We start from the raw sequence: 14,434 nt of genomic DNA on the forward strand, positions 1-14,434 counted from the left end.
TTTATTTTAGAGAATACTTTTTAGGGAAAAACTGTCAGCATGTAATCTAACCATTAAATGATACATAAAGGTAATCAAGCTTAGATCACCCAACAGATATGAACAATCCCAGAAATTCTGAATCAGGAACAAATAAAGAGAATAGAATAATTACCTTTTGTCATTGACTTCAGCACCAAGAATTGAGCAGCCACAGGCCAAAATGGTGCATTTGAGGTCCAGATTTATTATTACATAAAAAACATACTATGTTTAGCAACTAGTTTCAGTAGACAGCTATACTGAAAATATCTTTAACATCTACTTGCAACATTTTTAATATATTATCTTTCAAGAAGTACACAGAAAAACATTAAAATATAATACATACTTCCAGCCAATTAGTTATGCAATTGCAATATCACAATAAGCAAACTTGCAACATAATCTATCTAGTAATTAGCAAGGACGTCCTATTCTGTGGAAGAAAGTGATCAGTAGTTAAGATTAATCCGAACTCATAGGCTCAATTTCCCTACTATCACACTGACAGGAAGGTTAGCTAGAAGAATCTCTTGGTTTCCATGAGGACAGTCCACAGTTAATTCCTACCAGACAGTATCCAACTTGTGGCAGGATGAAGTTTTTAGTAACTGTGCAAAAGGAACCCACGCTTTTATGAATAAATATACATAGTGTTGTATTGCTCAAGCCTGTGCACAGGAATCTAGTCAACTAATGGTAAGCACTAAATTGGCTCTAGATAAAAGTCAATGGAATTCAAGGGGGATTGAACTTGGAACATTTATGGACATGTAACAATTCTAGGCTGAGTCCTCTCTTCACTTGGTTCCCATGCTTTGCCTCCTCTCCTAAAAATTGAGAAGCTAACAGAACTACAGTATGCAGGATCCATTGGTCATTTTTTTCCACTGATCATAACAAGGACATACATCCTTCTTGTCCCTGAACATTTCATTCAAGCCAATAACTCATACTTCTTTACTGTAGTTGCTTGGAATCATTAAATCACTAAGGTTATAGGACACTGCATAGAACTTTTGGAATAGTCTTTAACCAGAAGACATTAATGCAACACCCATTGACATCCTCTATGGAACCTTAGTAAATAAATACATATTTTATAAAGTGATCAAAATAATAGCATGACCAATAAAATTTGATTGCTTTACATTTTAATTTAATTTTAAGTTAATTTTTTTGAGATCATAAGTAGTATCTGGCATCTGAAACAATTGCCGATCCCTACATTAAGCTATTTACGGGTACATGGTAGCTGTTTCTTCCTGCTGAACACAAGCTAGCCTAGGCATGCCCAGTCTAACAAAGAGGACTAGGGGTAACATGATAGCAGTCTTCCAATATTTGAGGGGCTAGCATAGAGAACAGGGGATCAATCTATTCTCCAAAGCACATGAGGGTAGGACAAGAAGTAACAGATGGAAGGGAAAAACAACTTAGAACTAAGGAGAAATTTCCTGACAGTTAGAACAATAAGTGGAATGGCTTGCCTCTAGAAGTTTTAAGTGTCCCATCACTGGAGGTTTTTTAAGAAGAGACTGGACACCCATTTGTTGAGAATGGTGTAGGGTCTCCTGCTTGAGCAGGGGGTTGGACTAGAAGACCTCCAAGGTCCCTTCCAACTCTGTTATTCTGTAATTCTGTAACAAGCAATTTTTCCCTCTTCTCCCTTAAATATGCTGACCACATTAAGCTGAGCCAAGCTTTGTTTGGGTAACTAACATAATTGAATAGGCCCCATTATCTTATTAAAACCAATATGAGTCTGATCTATGCTTTTATCACAACTGTGAGAGCAAAAGGCTCCAGTTGTAACAACTTAACAGTCTGAATGATGAAAAGTTAATAATACTGAAAAAATAAATAATTTGTGGGGAAAAAAAGGGTTGTGCAGATCAGGACTGTACTTCCATGTTTTTTGTTGGGTGAGACTTTGCTAGTATAATTGTAAACCTTGAAAAAATGAAACAGCAAATGTACTAAATCAGATATAAATCATTTATAAGATTTTATAACTTGCCTTCTAGGAAGTGGTAATTTAAGGTTCGTGGTGCTCCTAACAACAACCATTTGTAAGAATCCTCACAAACTATCAACATTCCATGTGTGCTTCTTGGTCATAAATGTTCCTTGTGTGAGAGTAAGTTTTCAAATTGTCAGAGCAAAACAATAAAATATGAAAGCTATCTTTTACCAAACCAAGAAACATGAAGGTATTCCAGCCTGCTACGCAGCCCCTCCCACTGATTTTGCTATAAATAGGTTTTGCTTTGCATACAACAGCAGTTACTGCAATCCCTTCATAATAGCTTTTCTGCAATTAAACTACTTATCAAAGTTTGTTGGGTATTCATAGGTCTGCTTAACTAGTTCTAAGCTTGACAGTTAATTCCAGTGAATCATTACTCTTGCTAACATGTGAGAAAACTTAATTTCAAGTTTATAAACCAAAAGGTTGCTCCAACCAAATGTCTTGTCAAGTTGTTGGCCAGTAAACAGAGCAATACCAGCTTCTTCTAGCGAATAGGGCAGAATTAGGGCCAACTATACCAGACCTAGAGAAGTAGGCTAGTTTCCTGGCTAGACAGCATGATGGAATTCCAAAGAGACTTCAAGCTTTTATCCCTCAATACCAATTTTGCATTTCCTTGAGACGGGCAGAATTTTTCATAGAACATTCTGAGTTAGGATTCCTATTTGGACTTTCGACCAGGGAAACTGCCAGATGGGCAATTCCACTTCTGGAACATTACTTTATTCAAACAATTATGGTATTGTTATGGCAAGACTCCAACAAAAAAAAATATTATTCTGAGTAGGAAAAGCAGGAATATATTTATAGCCAAGTCTGGGTGGGTGTTTTGTTTTGTTTTTTTTTTTTTTTTTTTTTTTTTTTTGCATATAATGCAAATATTTATGACTGGAGAACAAAAGCCTTACCAAATCTGTAGAGTTCAAAGGATCATTACATAAATAACAGCGCTCACCCATTATACTTAAACATAATAACTGATGGCACTTGCCCACTCTTTTATTAAAATTGATTTCTCCTCCATGCTATCAGCTGCTATTTATCTAATAATGGAATTCATACCTAAGATAAAAAGTAACCAGAAAATGAAAATCATGTGTAAATTTAAACAAAACATTGTTATCTGTACTGCTAGGGGGGAAAGGCATTTTTGTCTTACTTTTATAGTTTGATATATCAATACTTACACTATAGTCTATTTGAAGACACTTCAGTTCCCATTTTGAGCACATGCACTTCACAAGAACAGTGCTTGTACCAACTTTCTGAAAACATGGACCATTAAATAAATGGGGAAATTTGGGAGGCCTCCAAATTAACAAACGTCCCTTCCCTATGTAATTTTCTTCAAAAGCATGATAATGATGATAATTTATTAAATTTATATGCCATCTGGCTTCCAGCTATTCTGGGGACCACATTTGTCAATAAATATGGTAACAGCTACAGGTTCCCACTCCCTCAATGTTGAAGTCTTTTTAAAATGTGTCTTGTACTAACACAATTAAATCAAAAATTAAAGAAGCCTGTTTCACCTGGAATACAATAAAGGTAGTCCTTGACATGATCTCAGTTGGGATCAGAATTCTATTCTTAAGCAAGAATTTCTGCTGCTTTCAAGTTGTTAAGTGAATCATGCCCAAGTACACAACCTTTTTTTGCCACTGTTAAATGAATCACTGTAGTTATAAAGCGAATCAGGCAGTCATTCTCCCATTGACTTTGCTTGGAGCATTGCAAATGGTGATCACATTTTGGGATGCTGCAGCCATTAAATGTCTAAGCCACTTTTTTCAGTGTCATTGTAACTTAGAATGGTTGAGGACTACCTGTATGTAGCTTAACAGCTTGGCCTATCAGTTGTTGCTGAACTTGCCAAAATGGCCAAAATATTGGCAGATGAAACTCTCTACCCATTATCCCATCAGCAATGTCTCTCACACACACACAGATCTATATATCATATTGTAATAAAATCTAACACTTTCAATGCAGTGCATCTAATGATGAAATATATTTTAAATATTGGCATGAGTTTCCTACATCATCCTGTGGTTGGAATTACAAGACAATGACTTCAATGGGACTTTCTCCTTATTAATAGCTTTATTACAACAAGAACCAAATTGCTTGTCCTAATGAGCTTACCCTATGGCACAATAACTCATTCATTACAACAACATCTGTTATTCAACTACAGTAAATTATCATTGGGGTTTACAAAAAGTAAGTCTTGTAATATAGATCTAAATGTTATATTGTATGTGCATATTGTATTGTAGATTTTCAGATTAGGCTTCTTAATGTCTGTATACAATTTTAAATACAAATTTAATTTGTTTGCACCTTTATGTTGTTATAATTACAGTTGTTTATTAAAGATGAACTAGACATTTAACAATGGCATTTATTTACTACAGAATATTTGTAGGAGATGAGCCTGAAGGAGGGATCAAATGTGTCATAAGTCACGAGTCCTCATACACCCATAAGAAATCTAAGTTCAGCCCACCTTGAATGCCTCTCTTATCTCCCAGTCATTTCCCTTGACTGTTAGATAGTCTGATTCTTGTAGAGATCTTAAGCTTGCAACAGATTTTTATATTCCTTTGAACTGCCTGAATTTCCTGATTTCCCCAGAACTTGACATGATTCAAATTTAAGGGCGAAGTCCTAAAATAGATTCTCTAATTGTAGATTAGTACCTCCTGGGGACTTTATAAATCGGGATGAAGTGGGAGAGCTTGTTCCTTTAATCTCTGCCACAGCAAATCAGCTACAATCAGCTTTGCAGCTATTTAGCCTTACTAGTTTACTATTATCTATTACACAGCCCTATTTGAATACATTTAACATTTACTTTGATGCTTAGAAGGAAGAATAATTTGATGAAATTCAGAATCTGGGGAAATCTGTTTTAACATCAAGAGTTCTTTATTTAAAAAGAAAGTATTAACAAAATTGTAAAGAGTGACAGATCTACTTTTTTTTTTCTTCAGGAAAAATTTTCACACAAGGAAATTTCGAAAGATTCTTGCTTAAGATTCATTACTTCTCTTTATCTTTCACCATTAACTATTTCAAGGTAGTGCTCAAGTATTGGGACATACAATCTGACACAAAAACAGTTTCAAAGTGGAAGTGCACTTACCAAAACGTCTGAGGAATAGATCAGTAATCCATATAAACTGGACATAAAAACAACTGAAAGTAAGAGTGGGTTGCTGTCCAAGCAATAAACTGTTAAGAGGTAACTTGCACTTTACCAAGTTTACTTAATAAGGTAAATTGATTTAATTTAGAAAAACAGAATAACAGAGTTGGAAGTGACCTTGGAGGTATTCTAGCCTAACCCCCCTGCTCAGGCAGGAAATCCTATACCATTTCAGATAAATAATTGTCTAATCTCTTCTTTAAAAACTCCAGTGTTGGAACACCCGCAACCTCTGTTAGGAATTTTCTCCTTAGTTCTAGGATGCTTCTCTCCTTGATTAGTTACCATCCATTGCTTCTTGTCCTGATTTCAGGTGCTTTGAAAATAGGTTGACCCTCCCTTCTTTGTGGCAGCCCCTTAGATTTGGAACACTGCTGCATCGTCACCTCTATTCCTTCTTTTCATTAAACAAAACATACCCAATTCCTGCAACTGTTCTTCATAAACTTTATCCTCCAGTCCCCTAATCATCTTTGTTACTCTTCTCTGTACTCTTCCTAGAGTCTCAACATCTTTTTTATATTGTGGTGACCAAAACTGCATGCAATATTCTAAGTGTAATCTTACCAAGGCATTATAAAGTGATACTAACACTTCATGTGATCTTGATTCTATCCCTCTGTTAATACAGTTCAGAACTATGTTGGCTTTATTGGCAGCTGCAGTGCACTGCTATCTCATATTTAAGTGATTGTCCACTAGGGCTCCAAGATCCCTCTTATAGTTACTACTATTGAACCAGGTACCACCTATACTATACCTGTGCTTTTTAGCTTTTCTTGCCTAAATCTACAACCTTACTTTTCTCTACGTTGAATTTTATTTTGTTAGATAGGGCCCAGTGTTCAAGTCTGTCAAGATCCTTATGTATTTTAAGCTTATCTTCTGGAGTGTTGGCTATTCCTGCCAGCTTGGTGTCTGCAAATTTGATGAGTCCCCCATCTATTCCCCCATCTAAATCATTGATGAAGATATTAAAGACTACTGGCCCTAAAACAGACCTTGGGATACCCTACTGCACACTTCCCTCTATGTAGATGCAGTTCCATTGAGGACTACAGACTCATTTGTGAATCTCATTCATATGGTATCTTAACAGTCTTTCAGTTCTACCATTCCCAAGGTATTAATCATAGTTCAAACAGGCTTGTCCTACTATATAGATATTTTCTCACTCTATCTCCATGCTCACTAGAGCATAATTCCAACAGAAACAGGCAATTAAGGCAAGAAAAAATAATATATTATTGTAGGAATCTACCACAACCAAGCCTTCCTTGATATAAAACATTTCTTTGCTTGCCATTGTTTAAAATAATTATTGTTCTGCTTGCCATTGTTTAAAAGAACAGTCTCCTCTAAGCAAAAATAATCATCCTGTCTTTTGGACAATAACTGACAGAAGATGAATGAGCATTCTCTCAGAAAATTGTTTCCCTAAATCTGTGTTAGCAGTAGAGAGAGATCAGGTATCTGCAGGGTGTGACCCTTCAACCCTTCTTACATTAAGATTAGCTCCATTGCAAATGTTCTTTCTAAGAGCAACTGTCAGCCATTAAAAAATCACTTCTGGTTTAACAGCCAGTCAAGGAAGGACTATTTGTAAGGAAGAACAGACAGGAAGAGAGTTAAATTCTTCCTAACTGTATACTACATTTTGTTTTCTAGTACTATATCCTCACCCACACAATGTTTTCTGCTGCATGGACAACAAGAATGCAGTTCAATAGCTGTGGCATGAATACTACTTATAATCACTGCTTGAGCCAATGGCACTGATTGTCCAGACAGGCTATCCTTCAGGAAAATATAATAAAACATCACTAGTCTCATAAGTTTAAAAAACATCCTAGAGGAAGCATTAGCAATCCACTTCCAAATTGTGCCAGAAAAGCTGTGTCCATTCCAACTGCCAAGCTTTGTTCAGAAACATGTTGCATGTAATGTTCATGCAAACTGATCACTGTCCCTACTCTGCAATACCTGTTGGGAAAAAACAAAGCAAAAAGACCTTCCCAAATTCCATCAAATTCTGAAAAGCAAGACAACATAGTGGTGGCTTCTACCTTTCTCAATCATTCTTCCCTACCTATCACAATAGATGGGACTACAATGTTACCAGCAACTATCCAATGCTTCTACTGAATAGTTTTGAGACAGCAGTTCTTCCTGCCCCAAACCATCACTACTTCCTCAGTCTCAACCTATAGGTACTGCTTGCTTCTTGGAGCAAATACAGCATATGCAAATAGAGAAAAGTTCTCTTTTGTCCAACGATTCTCACCTATATGATATGCTGAACTGCTAAGGCAAAGTTAAGGAGGGCTGAGGGCTAAGCAACAATTGGCATGACCCTGGGAGGAGGAGCTACTTTGTTCCTTCTCTTCTGAATTCCATCTCCTGGTAATCCCAAAACTGGGATGTCTGCCTACTGAATTCAATCTTAATCTGTGCCATCCAGAGAGATGGGATAGATAAGGAGATAATTGCTTTTGCAACTTAGTCCTTTTTTCTCTTCGATAATGCAGCACAGGAGGAATGGGTTTAGCAGGTACAGCCAAAGAATGGCATGGTAAAAGAAGACAATATCCTGCTCTCTGATCCTCTCCAATTAGGTTGTATTAAAGTTAACCTACAGATAAATGTATTTATCTATATCCCGCTTATATTATTTTTATAAACAATTCAAAATGTCAATACTCCTTCCTCCTCCTGTCTTCCCACAACAACCCTGTGAGATGAGTTGTGTTGAGACTATATGATAGGCCAAGGTCACTCAGCTGGCTTTCACAGCCAAAACAGAATTAAAACTACCAAACTCTTGGTTATGTGTGGTTATGTATGGTTATGTGTGATTGTAATAGCCTTAGAAGTCCTAAATCCACAATAGTCAGAGAACTTGAAAAGCACACAAAAATTTGAAATAACCTCTGCCTTCTTTTCCTTGCATACTAGTTACTGTATTGTGTTCCCCATGAGTTTTAAGTACCATGCGTTTTAAATAGTAAAATTCAGAAAATGATGAGTATTGAGAGAAGAAGAGAAGAAGGAAGTATATTCCTTATTTGGAAGGCTGCTCAGCCTGTTAGTTTAGAATTTGATTACTTCTCCACACTCACAGACTACTTCCTTCAGAATAAAAAGTCTGGATCTTGTGACAAAACCTTACATACACAGAGAGAGACAGAAAGATATATTCACAATATACACCCATATTTTCAATTCTGACATTTTAAGCCAGGGCAAAAAACATGGTGTCCATAAATACCTTCTTTGATGTGTGTGACACAGAATATAAAGATTGGAAGGAATATGGAAGATCATCTAGACCAATTCCTTGTCCATCCATCCACTGAACACCTTCAGTGAAAGACTTCTTTCTCCATCACCACCTGAGGCAATCTATTCCATTGTGGAACAGCTCTTACCATTAGGACATTTTTCTTGATGTCCTATCATAGGGGTGTCAAACTGGTGGCCCGCAGACCGGATGCGACGCCCACCCCCGCTCCACAAAGGCAAAAAACATTGTGATATGCAGTGCTTTTTTTCTAAAAAAAAAAAAAAAAGGTGCCGGAACTCACACACGTCATACAACCCGCCTCGCCTATCCTATAAGGTTCCATCCAAAAAAGGTGCTGGAACTCCGTTCTGGGCATTCTATGAGAAAAAAAAGCCCTGGTGATATGTCACAATACATCACGTGACACAATAGAGTTTGACACCCCTGTCCTATCACCATTTACCATCTTGCTCATTTTAACCTATCTTCTGGAAGAACCAAACCAATGTTGCCCCATTTTTTACCCGATGGCCCTTTCAGCTATTTTAAGACAGTTATTATACATTACTACAATCTTCTCATCTCCACGCTAAACAAAACCAATTTAGAAATATCAGCTGGAAAGTTTTTAAGAATCACCTAGTTTTCCCAGAAATTTTTTCTACTGGAGGCAATTTCAAAGGTATATGATGCTTACTTTCTGTTTGCTATGACCTGTGGTTTTCTCTCAGGATGTTTTGCATAACTGCAAAATAATTAAGTTGGAAGCAGAACCAGCAGCTTACAGGCACCTGTAGCCATTATTAGAAAAGAATGAAGCTTCACCTACAAGTCTGCACAACGGCCCAGTAAAAAAAGAAAAGTTTTGGCACCAGGTTATAAACCAGAAGATCATGAGTTGTAGTCCTGCCTTGGGTATAAAGCCAATTAGCGACTTTAAGTCAATCATTTTCGCTCAGCCTAAGAAGGAAGCAATGGCAAACCGCTTCTGAAAAACCTTCCCCAAAATACTGCAGAGCTTGTCCAGGCAGACACCAAATGTCAAAACTGACTAAAGGCATAAAAATAAGTCTATTAATATATTTCAAAAAGTAACCTGGGGAGAGGAAAATGATAGGGAATCAACCTTTTGGTTTTTTGTGTCTGTCATGCCCATCATGATGACCATTTTCCTTACCCAATTCCAAAGTTGTTGTATTATTATTATGGATCATCGCAGTGTCAGCCAGATGTTCAGACTGGATTTGGCAGTTTGTCTACCTATCGAGTCCTTACCCAGGACCTGGGATAGGCAGATGTGGATGTTTGATGGTATTACAGATATTGTTGCAGTATTATTATTATTATTATTATTATTATTATTATTATTATTATTATTAAGCAGACTACAATCTTTCTGGTGTCTGACATAATTGTAAGCAGTGTAAGACTTGAATGCATTTGGCTAAAATATAAATTGACCATTTCATACACTACCTTTTGTCTAATAACAGATTAAGAGCAGTTTTAGAAAGCAGAAAAGACAAGAGAAATATCAGGGTCACAAATAAACTGAGGGAAAGAAGAGTAAGTCTTCCATTAATTATGTTGTTAATTCTTGAAGGGACAACAGGGACATACATCAACCAATCTACCAATACAAGGAATACATCGGCCCCATGCGTAATTCTTACTAATATATTCAACAGAGTTTATTCCCAGATATAAAAAAAAACTTTTAAGGATTCTAACTCTCGTTCCTCTGTTTGCATTTGAACATACTTATTGTTTCATCTAATAACATTCCTAAATTTACGCTGGTTCTTCGTCTCCTGATCTTGACATTGCCACATTATCAGTTTCTGCTCAGCGAAACCCTGCCACACCATCGCTCTCCCAAGAATATTTCACGAAAGGCAGTCCCGATGGAAGAATAGCTTGCAAGGGTTTGTATTTAGATCGCCTATCGTTGTTAGAAACCGAAATCCATATTCCCTAGATCGTCAAACACGTGGGAAACATCTAAGCGCCGAGGATTATTCTCGGTTCCGTAAAAGTCACAGTCACAAGTCACTCAAGCAACTTTTCTTCCCACCCGGTCAAAATATGTTACGCAAATACATTAATATGTCACAACTCCTCCTAGTACAAACCCCCCCCCCTTTTCTCCTCCCTTGAAATGAAACATCGCCCATTCAGTTTTATAAACAGTCCGACAGCAGCAAGTTGGCAAGACGGGGCAGTTTGATTCTCCTTTCTAAGCAGCAAGCAAACAGCTTCTCTAGCCCACTAGCTAACACGGCAATTCTCTCGGGTCTTCTTATTCCACTCTTCCTAGAAGTTTTTCCACTCCCCCAATCTTTCTCACTATCATGAAGCATGCTAAGCATATGGCTCTTACAATGTGGACGGCGGCGCATCCCACGGTCCAACTAGTTCTGATTCTTGCTTGGATTGTCCTCCGCCCACTCACACGCTCCTCTTTTCGGCTCGGCTGGGCTGAATTTTCATTCGCAACTGGAGCCGAGTGGGCGGAGTTACGGAGTCAGATGGTCCAGGGGTTTAAGGAGGCGCTCAAAGTTGAACTTCGCCTTGCTAACGTCATCCACGCTTGGAAGGACGGCCGGCGGTGGATGAAATGCACGTGGAAAGGGTCGGGAAAGCGATCAGTTGAGACAGTTGCAGCAAAAAGCTGACCAACTGCACGTATATTTGCTCCGAAGTTTCTGTTTTGCCTCCGCTGTAGTCAGTGGGATTAGCTTCTACGTGAGCATTTGAAGGCACAACCTGTTAGTGCAATAAAACATGGAGCAGCGATTCAGTAGAGAAAACGCCCTGGGGAAAACACCCCAGTCGGCGGTTGATCTGTTACTTCTCATATTTCTTTTCCGCGTCGCGAAAGCCGACGGCAGAGACGGTGCATAAGGTCACGTTAAACCAGGTGGGACCGGATCTTGGATTACTTTTTCTAGCATCTTATTCCTTTTCCACGCTAGTTGAAGATCCAAGGTTCCTCTTTGCGTTTATCGAGGTGGTCTACTACATAACGCCTATTTGGGGAAGAAGACGAAGGAAAACCAAAACCATTATATTAGACTGGATTCTAATGTAGTGGCTAATGAACTTTTCAAAGGGAAAATAAAGCTATACCTTACAGAAGAGACATTTTAACAATTACAATTATTCCTATAGCATTTTAGTTTTGGTTTTGGAAGTTTGTAGCTTCTCTTTTCATTTTTTACCACAAAGGCAAATGGGGAGAGAGTGAGGAAAGGGGCCTTCACGCACTGACCTAATGTTTGTAACATTGTTATTTAACGTGCTCCCTGTGCTTAAGATCAAAGGTTCTCCGAGTCCTTATTCTATCCTCCGATAGTTTAAATGGAAGTGAGTTTTTCCTATTTTCATGTATTTTTTTTAATCTAGTTTTTACTCTAAATGTAGAAACACCTTGTGTTAGAATATTCATTGACATCTGGGCTGTCCCTGCACTGAAGATAAACTATATTGTGGACATTGTCTTGGAAAATGTCACTTAATGAGTATTCTTTCTGTAGTCTGCTCATGGTCAGGAGCATTACTTTCCCAATGGCTCCTCTGAATTCATTTCTCCCATACTTTTCCGCCCAATAAAGATAGCAGGAGGGAATTGCTAGGAATTATGTAATTATAAGCATTTCTGCAGCTGGGATTGCAGGAAGCAAGCCTTCGCTGTTGTGGGGCCTGCCCTTTGGAATGAGATCACCCTGAAATCCCCACCTTTTGGGCATTGGCATAAAGCCTTGTTGAGATGGATGGGGCCCCTTCTTGGGTATGCCTTTTTATTGTTTTTATCTCTGTATAGTGACTGGATCCCATCTTCTTTTGAATTGGATTGGATTACTTTATGGTAGTATATTGTGAGCTGCCCAGAATCAGTTGGAAACTAAATTGAATTAAATTAACACCATGAATAAAATCTTTATAAGAAAATGATATTACCTAGTTTTATGAAATAGTTGGATTGGCAAAAACCTGTTTCTAAATTGGTCCATTACTCTGAGAAAACAAGGCCTCTGATATATTTTTTATCCAAGACAGTCCTCAAAGTGTATGAATGATAACCAGTACCTCCATTGGAATTTCAAAGATCATATTTATATCTCATCTGCTAAAACATAAAAAGAAGACTTGAAATTCTCAGTTTACTTGCATTTTTATTAGAACTTCAGCAGCTACCATGTCATTATGTTTAAACCATTGGAGGAAGAATGAGTATAGATAGTTTGAACAAGGCAGGGCTCCCCCTACTCCATATTCTCTCTCTCTCTCTCTCTCTCTCTCTCTCTCTCTCTCTCTCTCTCTCTCTCTCTCTCTGGTACTACAGTTACTACTGCTAGGGAAAACAGGATGTGGCTTGAACTGGCTAGCAAGTGATAAGGAAGCAGAATGAATTATATCAGCCTCTGTGGAACATTCACCCTTTGTAAAACTTTCACTTTTTAGAACTCCCGTAGATTGCAAGCTTGTTGCCTGATTCCATGTATATAAAAAGAGTTTTCATCTTCTGCAGCATAGGAAGAACTGCTGCTTGCTCCACCCTTCCAGCCTGCCGTGGTTTTCAGTAAAGATCTGATTCCAAAAGATGTAGTCTCCATTGCTTGAATCCAGAAAACAATTATTTCTCAATGTCATAATTTTTTTTGTATTTGTTTATTTATTAGATTGGTAACCCATTCTTCATTGAGGAGAGGGAGCTCAAGACAGCATATATAGCTGTTTCTCAGCCAACATATGATATATGTTGGCTGAGAAAGAATGACTGGCCTCAACTGTCCCATTAAGCTTCCGGAGTTGAAAGTGGACTAGGACTTGGTCTCCTTACTCTGGTTTAATCTTAATCCACATACCATGCATGTTGTATAAACTTAAGATGTTCTAGTTTTGCAGCCAACTACTATCAAGCAAACCATTCCACAGTATTTGTCACACAGACTAACAAGAGTGTCTTTGTGCAATTCATTAAACCAGCGTCATGCACTGGTTAAGGTAAATCTAGGGAAATCCAGATTCAAGTCTACCTTCAGCCGGGGAAGGTTCTGTGTGACTTTGGCCCAGTCACTCTTTCAGCCCAGGGTTGTTGTTATTGGAACAGATGTAAGAAAGGATTGCCAAATGACCACCTTGAGTTCTTGAACAAAAAGTGCAGTCTATCAAAAGTTATGATCTGTTCATGTTTTTATTCTGTATTTGAGCTACTTTAAGTCATCAGCAGAAAAGAAGAAATCCTAGCAAGATGTCTAAACAGAACATGGGCCAAGTTTTATTTCTCTATTTCTCTCTCTCTGGTGTATATTTTACTAAATACTTTTTTAAAAAACTAATTATAAAGCAAGAAAAATTTTAAAAAGTCAAAGAGAAAGCTAAAAATGCAAGAAAGGGGGGAGGAAGTAAAAGGAAGGTTTTATTATCTTTGGTGGATAAGCCAAAAAAATTGAATACAAATACATTTACCGTATGAATACAGGACATTTTAAAGATCAATATACAATTGAAACTGGAAGCTTTCCTTTTGGAATTGAGGAATAGACAGCTGGAAAAAGGATCATGGAATTTGTTTATATATGACAACTGCAGCAAGATTATTATATGCACAAAAGTGGAAAATCAACACTACCCACCATGAAGGAATAGTTGGTGAAGTTGATGGAATCTGCAGAGAACTACATTGATTTCTTTAATTCGAGAAAAGACTAATTTATTATCTATATTATTTACATTTATTGCTGACTGAAAGCCCCTTATAAACAGAAAAAAATGAACTTATGATTTATGGTTTTGACCATCAGAAAAAAAATAGATCACAAAAAAAGAGAATTTGTTTTTGTAACCATAGAGTAAGAGAATTTTATATTTGTAATACTTG

General features: G+C 37.4%; 1 protein-coding gene across 2 annotated transcripts in view; it reads right to left on the minus strand.

Annotated features, from left to right (window-relative positions):
* Positions 1-11,076, minus strand: part of PLA2G4A (phospholipase A2 group IVA) — a 73,562-nt gene extending 62,486 nt beyond the window's left edge. The window contains exon 1 of one of the 2 annotated variants that reach the window (XM_039345192.1): positions 10,931-11,076. Coding sequence is in view for 1 of the 2 variants with exons in the window: in XM_039345191.1 (XP_039201125.1) it covers positions 10,931-10,949 (19 nt within the window). In the remaining variant the exon portion in view is untranslated. The remainder of the gene's footprint in view (positions 1-10,930) is intronic. The other variant, XM_039345191.1, reaches the window with a different exon arrangement.
* Positions 11,077-14,434: the final 3,358 nt, after the last annotated feature.

This window comes from Crotalus tigris, unplaced genomic scaffold, assembly GCF_016545835.1.
Source record: "Crotalus tigris isolate CLP2741 ecotype Arizona unplaced genomic scaffold, ASM1654583v1 scf7180000017945.11477521024:1554073, whole genome shotgun sequence".
Classification (NCBI taxonomy): Eukaryota; Metazoa; Chordata; class Lepidosauria; order Squamata; family Viperidae; genus Crotalus; species Crotalus tigris.